The 19,239-nt window shown below is 41.2% G+C and overlaps 1 protein-coding gene across 1 annotated transcript in view; it reads right to left on the bottom strand.

The window, feature by feature from the left end:
• The window catches only part of LOC114498856 (glycerophosphodiester phosphodiesterase domain-containing protein 4-like), a 74,230-nt gene extending 54,991 nt beyond the window's left edge, over window positions 1-19,239 (bottom strand). Inside the window, exons 1-3 of the mRNA XM_036029988.1 lie at window positions 19,143-19,239; window positions 7,753-7,937; window positions 5,170-5,273 (exon numbers count right to left, since the gene is read on the bottom strand). Of these exons, the coding sequence (XP_035885881.1) occupies window positions 5,170-5,273; window positions 7,753-7,923 (275 nt within the window). The 5' untranslated portion in view covers window positions 7,924-7,937; window positions 19,143-19,239. The remainder of the gene's footprint in view (window positions 1-5,169; window positions 5,274-7,752; window positions 7,938-19,142) is intronic.

Genomic DNA, 19,239 nt, shown 5'->3' with positions numbered 1-19,239 from the left:
AAAGTTTAGATTGGGATAAAATTAGAATTTCAGTAGAGAATTACTAAAGACAGGACCAATTAAGAATTTTAGAAAGAAAAATACAAGTAGCAACAACTATTAAGAACTCAGTGAATGGATTTCATAGCAGGTAAGACAAAGCCAAAAGATTTGTTAAACAAAACGTTAAAAAAAATCAAGAATGAAACAGAGGCACATGGAAAAAAATATGAAAAATACAGAAGAAAGTCTGAGATGCTGAGGGGGTAAAGAGAAAAGGTCTAATGTACCTAAAATTGAAACCTCAAAAGTAGAGGCAATAGAAAATAGGGTAAAAAAGGAAAAAAAAAAAAGGAAATAGGGTAAAAGCACTATGTGAAAAGGTAACATCTGAGAACTTTTCCAAAATGATGAAAAATAATGTATTGGTTTGGAATCACTCAGAAATGAATTGATTGGAGGGATTAGACTTTATGCTAATATAGAAGCTGCCAAAGAAGGCTATGTAAGGCTGTTATGTCTGTTTTCAATATTTGGCCTAAAGTTGCCAGACATCAGACAGGCCAGCAGCCGGGGAAGAAAACTGAACGTGACCTATGGGAGTATGGAAAGGCACGAAGATGAGCTGGACCCAGAAGCATGAAGGCCAACTGGAGCCCATGAGAACACACGCAAACCATGATACCTGTGCCTATCACCACGTGGAGAGTTTAGCTAAGCTACGCCCATGGTATTGCCATCTAAGCATTTATTTTGGGGGGCCAAGCAGCCGGCAAGGACCTAAAACTGACACTAGATCCCTTATCTTGCCTCAGAAGAGTCACAAGCAAATAAGCTCCTGAAATGACCTGTGACCAATAGTCTCCTCTGCTTCCCAGAACCCGTATGCCTTATGTGCCCTGGGTAAGACCCACATGGGGATAAACAAAACCCTACACTTTTAGTTTGAATTGGCTAATTTGGCCCTAACCCAGGAACCCGGAAGCACTACAGCCATGAACCATAATAAAGGCATGTGCCCCAGGTCCTGCCTCTCTCTATACTCTCCCTGACCTCCCTATGCGGCCCCTCAAGGCATACTGTGAACTTCCTCCACTACGTATGAGTGATAAATTTCTCTGTTTCAGTTTCTCTTCTGATCTGCTGTTGAACCACCCAATCACCATTTTCGTAGCCTGGAATCACCATCCAGCACCCTGTGCTCCAGTTAACAAATGTTAATTTAACAAAGCCATAAGACGCAGCCTCCAAACTTGATGATAAGGGTGACCGGCAGGAGAACCTGGCACCTTTCATCACTGAGCTGCAATTGCAACTGATCTGACCTAGGACACGGAGAACCTGAAGACCTGGCAGCAGCAGGAAGAATGTAGGCCCACGTGCTGCTCGGTGCCTACTAATTGAAACACCAGATTCTGACAGTGCAGGAGGGCTGTTGCAATGCCTGGGCCCGCCACTGGTCTTCAGAGTGAGAAAGAAAAAAAAAAAGGCTTCTGATTCACTCTGCACTTCCAAATTTTATGCGAATTTCTCTTGTGACTAACCCTAACCCAATCCCACAGTGAGAATGCAATCCTGGGAAATGCAGCTTCAGTTAGCTAAGCTGACCCAGCTAGTGCACTACCACATTCCACTCTTGTCAACTTGATGTCTGCACACACCTCCTGTAGTCATCTTCCTTTCTCTCTACCAGGGTGCAACTCTCTCTCACACAACCACAACCACACCAACGCTCTCTCCAAAAGAGGGCACAGAATTCCTTTATTACCAATGTCAACAGAAGATAAGGTAAAGGCCAATATTTGAAAAGATAGTGGGTGAGAACTTTTCAAAATGATTAAAAATATTTTATTGCTCTGTGATCAATCAGAACTGGATTTATCATAGGGATTAGAACTTATTTTATCATAGAAGCTGCCAGGGAAGTCTGTGTAAGGCTGTTATGTCTACTCTGATATGTGAATACTGGGTGATGTTTAAATCTCTGATCTAAGTACACTATATAAGATTAAATACTACTAACATATTTTATTTTCAATGGTAGAGGAATAGAAGAAAAATTTGTATATATATCCCCTTATACATGACTAAAATATATATGAAAGTATCATTGTCTAGAAAGTATCCAGTTATGTACTAAGAAAAATAGAGACATTTATTGATGAAGATACAAGATACAAGGAACATTGTACATAGGACAATGATGACTCAGTCCCCTTCATACTAGGCACTATGGGGCCTCACACAGTTCTCTCAGCATCTCTTCCACTGTTCAAAACACCCTGCAAAATCCTTTGTTGGAATTGCCCCTTTGTATTTTCCTTGAGTCTCATTGAGGGTTTGAAATCTCTACTTTCTTTTTTTATTTTTTTAAAGATGCTATATACTTATTAGAGAGGGAAGGGAGGGAGAAAGAGAGAGAGAGAAGCATTGATGTCCAGTTGCTGGGGGCCACGGCCTGCAACCAAGGCATGTGCCCTGACTGGGAATCAAACCTGCGATGCCTTGGTTCACAGCCTGGCACTCAGTCCACTGCACTACAACAGCCAGGTCTGAAATCCCTACTTTCAAAAGGGATTTTAGTTTTGGGAAAAGCCAGAAGTCACAATGCCAAATCTGGGCTTTAGGGGGCGCTGAGTCACCTTGGTAATTTGATGTTTCCCAAAAAACTCTGCAGTGAGGTGATGCATGAGCTGGCATTACCGTTATCAAGCTGCCAATCCCAGCAGCCCATACCTGCAGCCATTTTCATCATATTGCAGTACTCAACCAACAAAAAACACTGAGGTAGCACTCATTAATTGTTTGGCCTGGCAGGGCATATTCATGATGGACAACATTTTCCCAATCAAATATCAGTTAACATGGTCTTGACCTTCTTGCAACTTTGCCATGCCTTCTTCAGGCATGAAAAAGCAGGTGACTTCCATTGGAATAAGTGGGCCTTTGTTTCTGGATCATAGTAACAAACCTGCCATTCATCTCTGGTTATGGCCTTCTTGAGGAAATCTAATGTATTTGTAGTGGTTTGAATCAAGTCATTAGCAACTGCAGCATGATTTTCCTTGTGCTCTGATAGTGGAAGCCACAGGATGAATTCTGCCATGACACATTTTACACCAAGATTCTGCATCAAAATCTCGGACACAGTAGTTTTTGGAATCTCCAGATCAGCTTCTAGTTCTCACAATGGTCAGCTGACAATCTTTGTTGATTGCAACCCATACATGTTCAAAATTCTCAAGTGTTCTTGTTGCAGGTCTTCCAGAACTTGGATCCCTTTCAACAGATTCTTGACCATCTTTGAAGCACTTGTGCCACACTTTTATTTATGCTACATTCATTGCATCATCCCGAAAGCCTTCTGAATCATCTGAATAGTTTTTGTGAAGGAATATTTAACACAAAATTTGATGCAGGTTCATTGCTCTACTTGCTTGGTCATTTGGAATGTGACTGCCACACAGTACACATGCTCACTCAACAGTGTCTACCACCCCCACAGACTAGTATAGTAAAGTTGTCATTGTTCACATATGCACATTCCAGTCCACTCTCTTTGGCTGCCAGGTTACATTGATGTCACGCAAACTGTTCTTGTTACATTAGCAACGGCTGGACATTATCTGGACAGACCTCATATATTTAACCCTGGCTGGGTGGCTCAGCTGGTTGGAGTGTTGTACCATATACCAAAATGTTGTGGGTTTGATCCCTACTCAGGGCACAGACCTAGGTCGTGGGTTTGATCACCGGTCAGGGTGTGTATGGGAGGAAACCAATTGTATTTCTCACATCAGTGTTTCTCTCTCTCTCTCTCTCTCTCTCTTCCTAAGGCAATTAAGTATATACTTGGGTGAGGGTGAAAAAAAAAACAGGTACAACTTCTAGTTATAAGATAAATAAGCTCTAGGAATCAAATATTTAACATGGTGACTATAGTTAATACTATATAGTATATTTGAGTGTTGCTAAGAGAGTAGATCTGAAAAGTTGTCATTTACAAGGAAAAAATTTGGAGTTTTGTGAGGTGATAGGTGTTAACTAAATTTATTGTAATGACCATTTTGTAATATATACATATATCAAAGCATTATGTGGTATACCTTAAATTTATATGTTATATGTCAATTACATCTCAATAAACTGGGGGCAAACCCTCAGCTAATAGCATATTCAATGATGAAGGGATAAAAGCTTTTCCTATGAGATCATTAACAAGAATGTATGCCCACTCTTGCCGCTATTATTTAACATACTATTAGAAGTCCTAGCAAGAGCAATTAGGTAGGAAAGAGCAATAAAAAGCATCCAAATTGGAAAGAGGTAAAACTGTAACTATTTGCACATGGCATGATAGTATATATAGAAAATCCTAATTATTCCACCACAGAACTGCTAGAACTAATAAATGAATTCAGTAATGTGTTACAAATCCAAATTCTTGGGTACCACCCCAGACTTGCCAAGTCATGGGTGCTGGGTGGGAGGCCCACAGTTTTTGCTGTAACAAGCTGTCCAGGGAACTCTGGTGCTTGTTCATATTTGAGAATCACTGGCCTGGATTGAACTCCTATCACTGACTATCTCTGGGACCTTTCTGTGCCTCAATTCCCACATCTGTAGAATGGGAAAAATAATGGTATACCTGTTTCAAAGAGTGGGTGTATGCTTTCCAAAGTTGAAAAGTGACACACAGACACTATTATTATTAACTAATAATAATTAGTATTATTTATTATTGACATTGTATACAACTTGGTTTTCTGATTTTCTCCTCTCAAATGCTGGCTGTGCCTAGAGAGGCTGGAGGTGTGACAGAAACATCAGTGTTCAGTGAAAGAAATTATGAAGACCAACTGGCATACACATCAGTAACCCAGACAAAAAGAATGAGGAACAGTCATCAGAACAGAAGGACTGGAAACACTGGAAGAACAGAGAAATACCCCGCTGAACCAGACTTGGTCTAAGTGGGAGAGCAAGCACAAGTGGACGGGAAGCATGGCAGGTGAGGGTGCGGGCATCCTTACTCTGCCCCGGGTCAGGCCTCTCACCCACCAGGTGTGGAAAGCCCAATCTGTCCACCCTCCCTGTTATGCCTGGATCTTTTCAACCTGGGGTAGGATCCAGCCAGCCATCAGACCACAAAGCCCTTTCACAAATGAAAATACAAAAAGTGAAACTCACCAGTCAAAGCCATGATAGTCATTTGCGGTCTCTATCCACACCAACAGCAAAACCACAGACATGCAAAATGCAATAACCAAAAATGGGTAAAATAACTGCTCTCTCTGGAAAGAGAAAAAAGGAAGTAAAATTTAACTCCATTGATCCGTGTTACCTCAGGGGTACCTGTGCACACTTGCCAAAGGTCTGTGCAGTCACAGTGCCGTGCATTACTCTCCCAGGCTGCACTGAACACTGTATTCTTCTTACCCCTATGGAATTCTGTATGAGCCCACTGTAACACTTATTACACTACAATGAAATTATGAGTTTATATGTTTGTATCTGTTGTGGCAGTTTCTACTCTGAGGAAAAGGAACTTCTGTTGCACACCTCTGTACTGCCAATATCGAACATAGTTCCTTAAAAGCAGCTGGCTCTCAGCAGTTATGTGATGAATTCATCCATCTCTCCATCTATCAAATGTTTCTTTAATAACTCACTCATTGAGTAATTCATTAACTCACTGTTCATTAGTTCATGTAGTCATTTATTCACACCTGGAGGGGTCATATACAGGTTAGGGAATAAGCCCCCCGCCTTTTTGAGTAGCTATTTTGTGCTAGTACAATGCTAGGGACTTGACAAGCTACTTTCATTTTATATATTTCTCAGTATAGCATTTCATATTAGGTATTGCTAATGTTATTCTGCAGAAGAAAGCACTAAAGCTCAGTGGGGCAAAATAACTGACTCACAGCCACAAGGACAAGTAGCAGGGATATTGACCAGATCTGTGAACCCAAAAGCAGGATGGATATTCAAACTGAGCCTTGAAGACAACCGCCTACACTAAAAGTCACAGCACACACCAGCCATGCCAGAGGTTGTCAAACCCTTCCTGAAACATTAGGTTTGGGCTGCTACCTCAGTTCTAATCCTAACACTTCTCTATCATGGTAGTAAGAAATCCATCTCTTAGGGACACTGCTTTTACTGTTAAAAATGAGTAGCGTAATCCCTACTCTGCCTCAATCATGGGGTTATTGTGAAGAATAATAACAAAGAAATAAAACAGAAAACATACAAAGGCTACTCTAAAAAGAGGAGAGACATTACAGGAATCAGGCACTCACTGAACTACCACTTCTGAGGGTCGGAGGATGAAGAGCACAGCATTTGACTCAGGTCTTATTCTTTACATAAAACTTGGGTGAACTTTTAAAAACATGTATCAGATAATGTCCCTCCCTGCTCACAACCCTCCCAGAGCTTCCCATTGTCCTAGAATATCATCCAACCTGCCTGCCATGGCCAACAAGGTCCTACATGATCAAGCCTGGCCCACCCCTGACCTCATCCCAATCTACACACTGACTCCATTTCTGAACTCCAGCCACACTGGCCTTCTTTCAGTTTCTAGAACATAATCTGATTTGCTTCCACCAAGAACTTTGTACTTCCTGGTTCTTCTGCCCAGAATACTTTTGCCCCCAGACGTCCACATGGCTGGCTCTACCTCGTCATTTAGGGGACAGCTCACATTCCCCTCGTTCTAAGAGGCCTCGTCTAATCATGCTCCCTTCCCAGTTTCTAGTACATTTTTAAAATTTCTTCTATTTATTACCCTCAAAACATTTACTACTATCTGAAATCATTTATTCTTCACTTAATTGTTTATTACCTAACATCCCACTAGAATGTCAAGTGCAGGGAGGAGGCAGATGCCTTAGTTGTCTTAGTCACTGCTGAACATAGTAAGTGTTTAATGAAATTGTTTTTATTGAATAAGTACATTTCCTTATTTTGCTTTTCATTACTGTCACTCTCAAAAAATTTTAAAGGCTCCCCATTGTTTATAGGATAAAGTTTAAATACTTTAGTGTGACATAAAAATGTCTCATAATTTGATCAAAATATTCCTTTCCAGTCCTACCCCTTACCATTTATTAACTTACATGTCATTAAATTCAACACTATTTGTTTTTCCCCAAACACACCACTGTGCTTCTCTATCCCTGGACTTCTGACCCCATTACTGCCTCCACTTAGAAACCCCTGCACCATTATTTCTGTATGTGGAAGATCACTTCCACAACTTGGTAACTCCAAAAATAGTAACAATAGCTAACATTTATTGAATGCTAATTGTGTGCTAGGCCCAATTCTAAGTGTGTTTTCCTCATATTACCTCTTCTATCCTCAGAACAAAGCTTACTGGTGGATCCTATTGTTGTTACCTCTATTATTCTAATGAGGAATCTAAAGCACCAGAATACTAATTAACCTGCCCAAGATTCCACAGTGAAAGCTCTTTTCTTTAAGGTTCACTGAGTGAATAAAAACAAAAGTGAGTGAATGAAAAATGAATGATATAAAACAGGTAGTAAGGAAGAGGTAAGTGAAGAATAAAAGTGAAAGAAAATGAAGAAAACAGGCACATGTTTAAGTAAGTAAGGTTAACTTGTGGCAGACCTTTCATGGAAGAACTAGAGCCTGAGCTTGCCCAGTTCTGGAGACTATGAGGCCTCTCGGTGGCAGGGACCAGCCCGTGCTCCCCACATCTCAGGAAGTGTGGCCCATACCCTCCCCTTCTCTCTGTACCAAAGAGCAGCAGCAGAGTGCATGTCTACTTCTCTTCTCTGGTTTGATTTCCCACTCCAAGCTGTATAAGCCAGTGATGTAGGCGACATAGCATTCATGGTTACAATGGTCTGTTATATATGGACCACAGTTCTTCCATCTTCTTGTCTTCCTCCTGTCCTTGTTTTGCATGGTTCACCCTGTTGCTGGAATTACAAATAAAACAATCAGGATCTAGTGGCTGCTTTAAATGTATCCTACCCCACCATTCTATGAAAAATCCATAAAAAATATGAGATTTGTTAAAAAATTATAATCCAAGATAATGCACTGGATTCAGTGCAGAAGACTAGAGTTTCATCCTACCTTTTCCACTAACTTGTTGAGTGTTTATTGTACCATTCAAGGTTTGGTTTTCTCACCTCTGAAACAGGACCATATCCTCTGTTCTAGCCAACTAATATACGCTGAAAGCATCACATGATGTTTTCTAAACTGCAACGTGCTCTCAAAATAACATAAGAACTTAGAGGCATGGGTAAGGTATATGAAAAACACAATCCCTGACCAGCATGTGACTCTCACACGGTGCCTGCCCCTTCCCTTTCTCTCCCCTCCCACACCGAATCAGTGAGGGCAGCCTCAATGAAGAATGGATTAAGAACATTCCAAACAACAATGGTTGAAATAAGACAGGTTTATTTTTCTTTTGCCAATAGAACATTTCAAAGGCACAAAGAACAAGGATGTGGCATGTGGCTTCCTAATGTCATTAAGAACCCAGACCCTGTCCATCTTGCTGCTCCGCTGCAGCCCCGGGCTTCCTTCTCAGGGCCCCACCGGCCGCTCAAGCCACATCCGTATCCAAACTCCAACTAGAAGGGGGGAGGAGGGAATGGAGAAGGTGCTCCGTGTATCTTAAGGACATGCACAGAAGCTGAACATGACATGTCACTGGCAGACAGGAGTTTTCTTACTAGTAAAAAAAGGAAAATAGATATTGAGGGACATCTGGCTGTCACTACCACGATTTCTTACCCCACTTTGATAGGACAATGTTTTCTCATACTAGGAACTTTTAGAGAATGTATAAAAGTGCAGGGGAGTGGAGAACAACTTACTTATTTTCTTTTTTTCACCTTTTTCTTATCGTTGCTCAAGTACAGTTGTCTGCATTTTCCTCCCACCCCAGCCATCCCCACTTCTCACCCTTGATCCTACCACCCTTTGATTTTGTCCATGTGTCCTTTGTAGATGTTCCTGAAAACCCTTTCCCCTTTACCTTCATTATCCTCCCCATCTCCCCTCTGGATGCTGTCAGTTTGTTCTTAATTTCAATGTCTCTGGTTATATTTTGTTCACTTGTTTGTTTTGTTGATTAGGTTCCACTTATAGGTGAGAATATATGGTATTTGTCTTTCGCCGCTTGGTTTATTTCACTTAGTGTAATGCCCTTCAGCTCCATCCATGCTGTCACAAAGGGCAGGAGCTCCTTCTTCTTTCTGCTGTGTAGTATTCCATCTTGTAAATGTACCACAGTTTTTTGATCCACTCATTTACTGATGGGCACTTAGGTTGCTTCTAGCACTTGGCTATTGTAAATTGTGCTGCTGTGAATATAGGGGAGCATAGATTCTTTTGGATTAGCGTTTCAGGGTTCCTAGGGTATATATGGTCCCAGCAGTGGAACTGCCGGGTCAAAATGCAGTTCCATTTTTAGTTTTCTGAGGAAACTCCATACTGTTTTCCACAGTGGCTGCACCAGTCTGCATTCCCACCAACAGTGCACTAGGGTTCCCTTTTCTCCACAACTTCATAGTTGTTGCTTGTTCATTTGTCTATGATGGCCATGCTCACTGGTGTGAAGTGGTATCTCATTGTGGTTTTAATTTGCATCTCTCTGATGGCTGGTGATGCTGAGCATCTTTTCATATGTCTCTGGGGTCTTTGTATGTCCTCCTTGTAGAAGTGTCTGTTCAGGTCCTTTGCCCATTTTTAATTGGGTTGTTTGTCTTCCCGGAATGGAGTTGTGTGAGTTCTTTATATATTTTGGAGAGCAAACTCTTTTCTGAGGTATCATTGGCAAATATGTTTCCCCATATGGTTGGTTCTCTTTTCATTTTAATGCTGTTTAGTCTTAATAGTCTGACCCCAGGCAATAGTCTCTGCCCCTAAAAACCTTCTGTTGTGCTCCACTTTATATTTTTGTGAAAGGCCCTGTAGTATTGTAGTTAAAATTGCATAGTCTGAACATCTACTTCTGGCCAAAATGGAATAATAGGGATGGCAGTGACCTCTTACTTTAAGTGACTAAAAATCTGGGGGAAATATGAAAAAACGGTTTTCAGGCAGTGGACAAAAGGCAGTGAAGGATAGCAATCCATCAGAGGGGAAGCAAAGGAGGTGAGTACAGGCATATCTCAGAGATATTGGGGGTTTACTGCCAGACCACTGCAATAAAGTGAATATTGTAATAATGCGAGTTGTGAATTTTTTGGTTTCCCAGTGCATACAGAAGTTGTGTTTATACTGTACTGTAGTCTATTAAGTATACAAAAGCATTATGTCTAAAAAAATGTATATACTTTATTAACAATATTTTTAAAGATTTTATTTATTTTTAGACAGAGAGGGAGGGAGAAAAAGAGGGAGAGAAATATTGATCTGTTGCCTCTCACATGCCCCCAACTGGGGACTTGGCCCTCAACCCAGGTATCTGCTCTGCCTGAGAACTGAACTGGTGACCTTTTGATTTATGGGAAGATGCCCAATCCACTGAAGCCATACCAGTCAAGGCTACATACCATAATTTAGAATATTTTATTGCTAAAAAATGCTAACAATCTTTAAACCTTCAGCAAGTTGTAATCTTTCTGCTGGTGGGGGTCCTGCCTCGATGTTGATGACTGCTGACTGACTGGTCAGGGTGGTGGTTGCTGGAGGTTAACATGGCTGCAGCAATTTCATAAAATAAGGCAACGGTGCAGTCTGCCCCATCACTTGACTCTTTTTTTCACAATAATTTCTCTGTAGCATGCAATGCTATTTGATAACATTAAACCCACAGTAGAACTTCTTTCAAAGTTGAAGTCAATTCTCTCAAATCCTGCTGTTCTTTTATCAACTAAGTTTACATAATTTTCTAAATCCTTTGTTTCATTTCAATCTTCACCAGGAGTAGATTCCACCTCAAGACAACACCTTCTTTGCTCACCCATGACAGGCAGCTCCTCATCCCCTTAAGTTATATCATGAGATTGCAGTAATTCAGTCACATCTTCAGACTTGACTTCTGATTCTGTTCTCTTTCCATTTCCACTATATCTGCAGTTACTCTTCCACTGAAGTCTTGAAACCAGTCAACATCATCCATGAGTGTTGGAAACAACTTCTTCCAAATTCCTATTAATGCTGATATTTTGTCCTCTTCCTATTAATCATGACTGTTCTTAATGACATCTAGACTTGTGAATCCTTACAGAATTCACCCAGATCCATCGGAAATCGCTATCTATGGCAACTACCACCTTATGAAATGTATTTCTTAAATAATAAAACTTGAAAGTCAAAATTACTCCTTGATCCATGGACTGAAGAATAGATTTTTTTGTTAACAGGCATGAAAACAACATTAATCTCCATTGGAGCTCTTCGGTGACCAGGTACATTGTCAATGAGTAGTAATAATGTCAAAGGTATCTTTTTTCTGATTAGATCTCAACAGCAGGCTTAAAATATTTAGTAAACCATTTACAAACAGATGTGCTATTATCTAGCCTTTGTTGTTTCATTTATAGAGCACAGATAGAGTAGATTTGCCATAATTCTTAAGGGCCTTAGGGTTTTTGGATTGGTAAATGAGCACTGGCTTCATCTCAAGTCAACAGCTGTATTAGGTGCTAACATGCACCAGCCTGTCGTTTGAAGCTTTGAGACCAGGCACTGATTTCTTCTCTCCAGCTATGCAAGTCCTAGATGGCATCTTTTTCCAATGTAATGCTATAGCCCCTCATTAATTATCTCAGCTAGAACTTCTGGATAACCTGCTGCAGCATCCACATCAGCACTGGCTGCTTTGCCTTGCACTTTCATGTGATGAAGACAGCTTCTTTCCTTAAACGTCAGAAGCCAACCTCTGCTAGCTTCAAACTTCCCTCCTGCACCTTTCTCACCTCTCTCAGCCTACATGAAATTGAAGAAAGTTAGGGCATTGCGTGGATTAGGTTTTGGCTTATGTGGAATGTTGCAGCTAGTCTGATCTTTTATCCAAAACATTAAAACTTTCCCCATATCAGTAATAAGGCTGTTTTGCATTCTTATCATTTGTTCCCTGGAATAGCACTTTTAATTTCATCCAAGAACTTTCCCTTTGCATTCACAACTTGGCTAACTGTTTGGTGCAATAGGTCTAGCTTTCAGCCTGACTTGACTTTCAACATATCCTCCTCACTAAGCCTAAACATTTCTTAGCTTTTGAATTAAAGTGAGACACCTGACTCTGCCTGTCACTTAAACATTTAGAGGTCATTGTAGGGTTATTAATTGGCCTAATTTCAATGTTGTTGTATCTCAAGGAATAGGAAAGCCCAAGAAGAAGGAGAAAGAGGGGAAAGACTGGTCAGAGGAGAAGTCAGGACACACACATTTATCAAGTTCCCATCTTACATGGATACAGTTCTCGGCACCTAAAAACAATGACAGATACCATACCATAAATAATAATAATGACAAAGTTTGAAACATTATGCAAACAACACTCCAAAAATGTGACATAGAGACAGAAAGTGACTTAAGCCAAAAATGTGATATAGAGACAGAACGTGACCAAATGCTGTTGGAAAAAATGATGCAGGGTTGCCAACAACCTTTGATTTGCATAAAGAGAATATGTGCAAAGTGCAATAAAGTGAAGTGCAAGGAAACAAGGTATACCTGTATTGCTAATGTCCCTTTTACAGTCTGGACAGAGTTTCCAGGATGGAACACTGGAAGTAAGAATGCAAGTAAAGTCTGACAGTATCCCTGAACAGAACAGGCAGAAATGAGAGTTTGGGGACAGAGTGTCTCCCCTGAGTCCCCAACTGAATATTGATCAGTGAATATTGATCAGGCTTGTGGAGAAGTTACCTGAAGTTACCTTTCATGTGGTTAAAACTAGAAAAGCAACCACACAAAAGGATGTGGTGAGACAATCTGCAGGGCTCACAAAAGGCTGGGAATGTTGGTGTTTCCACCAGAGCAGAAAAACTTGCAGCACTAAGAGCACTACGGGCACACTCAGCAGGGAATTGCCTCAGTGGTGGAAAAAGCTTGAGCCTACATTAATGGCTCCTATGGCCTGGCCTAGCAAAGCTTTAAGGTAAATTTCAAAAGAACCAGATTCTTTCCAAGTCACTTGACTGTGCTCAAGAACAAAGACTGAGAGTGCTTTTTTAAATGTGAGAAGCAGCAAACAAAGCAAAATACCTAGCATCCAATACAAAAATTAGGTCAATATCCCTGATGAATGGAGATGTACGATGCCAGGTGGGTAGTGGAAATATCAGGAGGGACACTTTGTAAAATATATGGTTGTCTAACCACAATGTCACACACCAGAAACTAGTGATATATAATGTATAGTGCAATTGAAAAAAGTGATAAATCAATTTAAGGAAAAAATTATCAGGCACATTTTTTAAAAATGCAAGAAAACACCACCCATACAGACAGAAAAAAGTCAATCAGCAATTCAGAAATGTCTCAGATGACAGAATTAGTAGGCAAGAGCAATGAAGCATATTTATAACTATATCCCGTATGTTCAAGACACCAGAGGGAAACAAGCATGTGAAGGGAGGGACATGGAAAATATTTTTAAAAGGTGTAAATTGAACTTCTAAAGATGAAAGATATAATGTCTGAGATGAAAATATACTGTTGGCTAGTGTAGCTCAGTGGATTGAGCACCAGTCTGTGAAACAAAGGGTCATGGGGTCATCATGCCCAGTCGGGGCATGAGCCTGGGTTGCGGGCCAGGTCCCCAGTTGGGGGTGCACAAGAAGCAACCACACATGATGTTCCTCTCTGATTCTTTCTCTCTCCCTTTCCCTAAAAATAAATAAATTCTTTAAAAAAAAAGAAAAGGAAAATACACTGTTGGCATTAAGAGCCAATTGGACACTGAAGACAAAAAGGTTACAGAACTTGAAAATTTTTAAAAATGAAGAGAACAATTGTGAGCTTCAGAACAACTATAAGCTGTTTAATGTAAATGTGACTAGAGTCTCTGAAAGAGAGGAAAAACAAAAAATAGGGACAAAAACAATATTTGAAGAATGGCTGGAAAATTTCAAGTTTGATAAAAACCATAAACTGCCAGGCCTAAGAAGCATACCAAACCCCAAGAAAAAGGCACATAAAGAAACCTACAAGACATATCATAAGCAAAATGCTTAAAAACACCAGTAAAGAGAATATTCTCAAAACCAGCCAGAGAGAAAAGACATTACATGTAGAGGAACAAAGATAAGAACCTTCTTGACATTCCTTAAGCAAGAATGACTTCTTTTTGGAAACAATGCAAGCCAGAAGAGAGTGGAGCAACATCTTTAAAGAATTTAAGAAAACAAAACAAAACATGTTAACCTAGAATTCAGCACTCAGCAAAAAGTTTTTAGAAGTGAAGCTTAAATAAGGACATTTTCAGATACTTAAAAGTGCAAGAATTAATCACCAAGAAACTCACACTACTGAAATGTTAAAGAAAGCCATCCAGTATGAAGGAAAGGCATCAAGCAGAAATGCACATCTACATAAAGAAAGTGGGTATACTGGAAATACCATATGTATGGGTAGATATAAAATAATGTTTACCTTACTTGTAAAATAACTTCAGAAGATAACTGATGTTGGAAGCAAAAAATAAAAACAATGAATAATGCAGCTTATAACAACTGTAGAAGTAAAATGTAAGACCACAAATGCTCAGAGAACAGGGAAATGAAAGTGTACTGTTGGATAATTCTCATACTGTATGTGTAGTGTCATAAAACTACTTGTAGGTAGAGAATGTATAAGTTAAAGATGTATACTATAAACTGTAAAGTAATCTCTGAAAAAAGGTGTATGTATATAAAAATCCAAAAAAGGAGATAAAATGAAATCATAAATATTACTCAATTCAAAAGAAAGCAAGATAAAAAAGTGAAAAAAGAACACAGAACAGAGAACAAATAGAAAGCAAATACTAAATGTCTGATTTAAATCTAAATACAGGCTGGCCAAGATGGAGGCATAGGTAGACACACTGTGCCTCCTTGCACAACCAGAATAAGGACAACAACAATTTAGAAACAAAAAAACAACCAGTACTGACAGAAACTTGAACTGTATGGAAGTTAGACAACCAAGGAGTTAAAATACACACGTTCATCCAGACCAGTAGGAGGACTGGGCTGAGAGAGGTCTCGGCAAAAAAAGCGGTGGCCTGCGGACCCCAGGCATGCAATGTGGCTGGTAGAACAGGTAGTCCCACATTCGCACGCAAATAAACCAGGTGAAACTGGGGAGCAAGACAGACCGCACAACCCAGGGCTCCAGCGAGGGGAAATAAAGCCTCAAACCTCTGACTGAAAACACCTGTGGGGGGTTGAGGTGCTGGGAGAGACTCCCAGCTTCACAGGAGAGTTCACTAGAGAGACCCGCGGGGTCCTAGAACGTACACAAGCCCACCCACCCAGGAATCAGCACCAGAAGGGCCCAGGTTGCTTGGGGGAAGCGGCAGAAGGGACTGAAATCCGACAGAGTGGAGCAAGCACCATTGTTCCCTCTCAAACCCCTCCCCCACAGGCAGCATCACAACCCAGCGACTGGGTTGCCCTGCCCTGGTGAACACCTAAGGCTCCATCCTAAGGCTCTGCCCTTAGGTGTTCACTATATAACAAGCACATCAAAACAAAACAAAAAAAGGCCCAAATGGAAGAACAGATCAAAGCTCCAGAAATAATACAACTAAGCGACAGAGATAGCCAACCTATCAGATGCACAGTTCAAAGCACTGGTGATCGGGATGCTCACAGAATTGGTTGAATTTGGTTGCAAATTAGAAGAAAAAATGAAGGCTACGCTAAGTGAAATAAAGGAAAATGTACAGGAAACCAATAGTGATGGGAAGGAAACTGGGACTCAAATTAATGGTGTGTACCAGAAGGAAGAAAGAAACAACCAAACAGAAAAGAAGGAAGAAACAAGAATTCAAAAAAATGAGGAGAGGCTTAGGAACCTCCAGGACATCTTTAAACATTCCAACATCTGAATTATAGGGGTGCCAGAAGGAGAAGAGGAAGAGCAACAGGTGGAAAAGTTATTTGAACAAATAATAAAGAACTTCCTCAATCTGGCAAAGGAAACAGACTTCCAGGAAGTCAAGGAAGCTCAGAGAGTCCCAAAGAAGTTGGACCCAAGGAGGAACACACCAAGGCACAACGTAATTACATTATCCAAGGTAAAAATGAAGGAGAGAATCCTGGAAGCAGCAAGAGATAAGGAGACAGTTACCTACAAAGGGGTTCCCATCAGACTGTCAGCTGATTTCTCAAAAGAGACCTTACAGGCAAGAAGGGGCTGGAAAGAAGTATCCAAGTCATGAAAGACAAGGACCTACACCTCAGAGTGCTCTATCCAACAAAGTTTTCGTTTAGAATGGAAGGGCAGATAAAGTGCTTCTCAGATAAAGTCAAGTTAAAAGAGTTCATCATCACCAAGCCCTTATTATATGAAATGTTAAAGCGACTTACCTAAGAAAAAGAAGATAAAAAACATGTACAGTAAAATGACAGCAAACTCACAATTATTAACAACCACACCTAAAACAAAACAAAAACTAAGCAAACAACTAGGAATAGAACCACAGAAATGGAGATCAAATGGAGGGTTACCAACAGGGGAGTGGGAGGAGGAGAGAGGGGGGAAAAGGTACAGAGAATCAGTAGCATAGATGGTAGGTGGAAAATAGACAGGGGGAGGGTAAGAATAGTATGGGAAATATAGAAGCTAAAGAACTTATGCACATGGACATGAACTAAAAGGAGGGAATGTGGGTGGGGGAGGGTGTGCAGGGTGGAGTGGAGTGAAGGGAAAATAGGGCAACTGTAATAGCATAATCAATAAAATGTATTTAAAAAATCAACCTAAATACAGGGTGGGGCAAAAGCAGGTTTACAGTTGTATGGAAAAATACATGCAGGTTATGATTATTATAATAGCTTTATTACTGTAATATACATTTCACATACTCACAACTGTAAACCTACTTTTGCTCTACCCTGTATATATATAACTTTTTCAGTGTGAGTGGACTAAATGTTTCAATTTAAAAAACACACAACATTGTCTAACTAGATTAAAATAAAACCCACCATATGCTCCTTAAAAGAGCTTGGTTTGTTGAGACAGAAGGAAAAAGATACAGTACCTTGTACATGCACTGTTTCATTACCAGGTTATGCCATGTACCAAGACAAAACCTCAGTCACATAAACACAAGCATTTACTGCTCACATCTGAGCTGACTGACTACCGGTTCTGCTGATCTAAACTGGCTTCTGCTAGGATGACTGGGGTGACCTGGCTGTGCTCCATGTGTCACTCAACTAGGTTAGCCTGGGTATGTTCTCATGAGATGGAAAATGTCCAAGAAAGTAAGTTCCCATGTGCAAGCCCATTTCAAGCCTTTGCTTCAAGGGACATTGTGAAGTCAAAATCAAAAGCAGAGCAGGTCTACACATGGTAGGAGGGTACTGTATAGCTACTTGGCAAAGGGTGTGAACACATCAGGTGTAAACTAAACAAGGGGTGAGAATTAGGATCCAAAGACACAATCTAACTCACTGTATTTATTACCAGCAGATGAGAAAACCTTACGGTGCCCAGACTGGTGCGGCTCAGTTGGTCGGGTGTCAGTCTCGCAAACCAAAAGTTTACTGGTTTGACCCTCAGTCAGGGCACAAGCCTGGGTTGCAGGCCAGGTCCCCAGGGGGTGTGTGCAAGAGGCAACCACACGTCGATGTTTCTCTCCCTTTCTTTCTCCCTCCCTTCCCCTCTCTCCAAAAATAAATAAACAAAATCTTTAAAGAGCAACAACAAAAAACCCAACCTTGAGGCAGCTAGTATTAGTAAAAACAAAAAGGGTCATTCCATAATGATAAAAACGATTAAAAAAAAAAAGAATTTTCAATGCACAGGCACCCAACCACCTGGGCTCTATTGGAGCAAAAGACAAATCTACAATTATGGTGGGAGATCTGGCATATCTCTCTCAATAAAGGACATAATAAGCAGATTAAAAAGTCTGCAAGGATATAGAAGATTTGAATGACTTGATTGACAAACTAGCCAAACATTTTTAAAACACTGTGCTCAATGACAGGAGAATGTACATTTTTTTCAAGTGGACATGGAACATTTATAAAAGGTGATCATGTATCGAGTACAGAATGGCTGTAATAAACATATAAGAATTGAAACCTTAAGAGTATGCTTTCTGATTGTATTGCAATTAAGCCAGAAATCAGTAGGAAAAAGATTCCTGTAACTAGAAAATTCGAATTTGGTAATTAAATACTTTATTTATAAAACCCCATTAATCAAAAGAAAATAATCACAATGGAAATGAGAAAAAAGTTCAGACCAGTTGATGACGAAACTGTAATGAAACTACACTGACTTGGTGATTATGTTGAATTACTGAATAAAGATGTTTTAAACAATTGCTCGATGAATGAGGATGTGAACAGCTCGAACACTGACTGAAAGGCAGCGTGTTAACCAGAATCCCCCACACCTACAGGTCCTTTGACTTGGGGTCTACCAGCCGGAGCAGCCAAGTCCACAATGAAAATTCAATAACGTTTAGGGGGAAACCAGTCAGCACTGGTTCCCTTCCAGACCTGTCCTCGGAACTGCGAGCCCATACACCCGACAGCCTACTGAGAGGCAGAAGCGGGGCGTGCCCGTCAGGGGGCAGGAACGAGAACCAGACGCGGCCTCCCGCCCGCAGCCGCCGCGCAGCCGACCGGGACGCCTCCATCACCGATTCTCAGACGTTGACCAGCCCGCGGGCTGGGCTGCGGTCAAGGAGCGGTGCCTTCGCGCCTGCGGGGACTTCAGGGGAGGTCGACCCGCAGGCCTGGCCCGGGTCTGGTGTGCGGGGCTTGGTGACGTTGTCCCCGGGGCACCCGCGCAGGTGGAAGCCCCTTGGTCCCAGCTTCCTCCAACGAGTCCCGCAGCTGACGGCCACTCCAGGTTCAACGGCCCCGGCGACCTGACTGGTCCACGTGCCCTGGGTTTCGCCGCCAACTGGACAACATGACTTTGGCTCCCATTTGGGGACATGCTTCTGTGGGAATCTCGGAGGTGGACACATTACTTACGGTGACGCCAAAGCCTGAACCCGACCCTAGATTTCTCACTGGCGCAGACCAGCGTCTCTCAAGATGGAGCCGCTGAAGGGCGCGCCTGGGGTGGGCG

This window comes from Phyllostomus discolor, chromosome 6, assembly GCF_004126475.2.
Source record: "Phyllostomus discolor isolate MPI-MPIP mPhyDis1 chromosome 6, mPhyDis1.pri.v3, whole genome shotgun sequence".
NCBI lineage: Eukaryota > Metazoa > Chordata > Mammalia > Chiroptera > Phyllostomidae > Phyllostomus > Phyllostomus discolor.
This window is presented reverse-complemented; position numbering and strand designations above follow the sequence as displayed.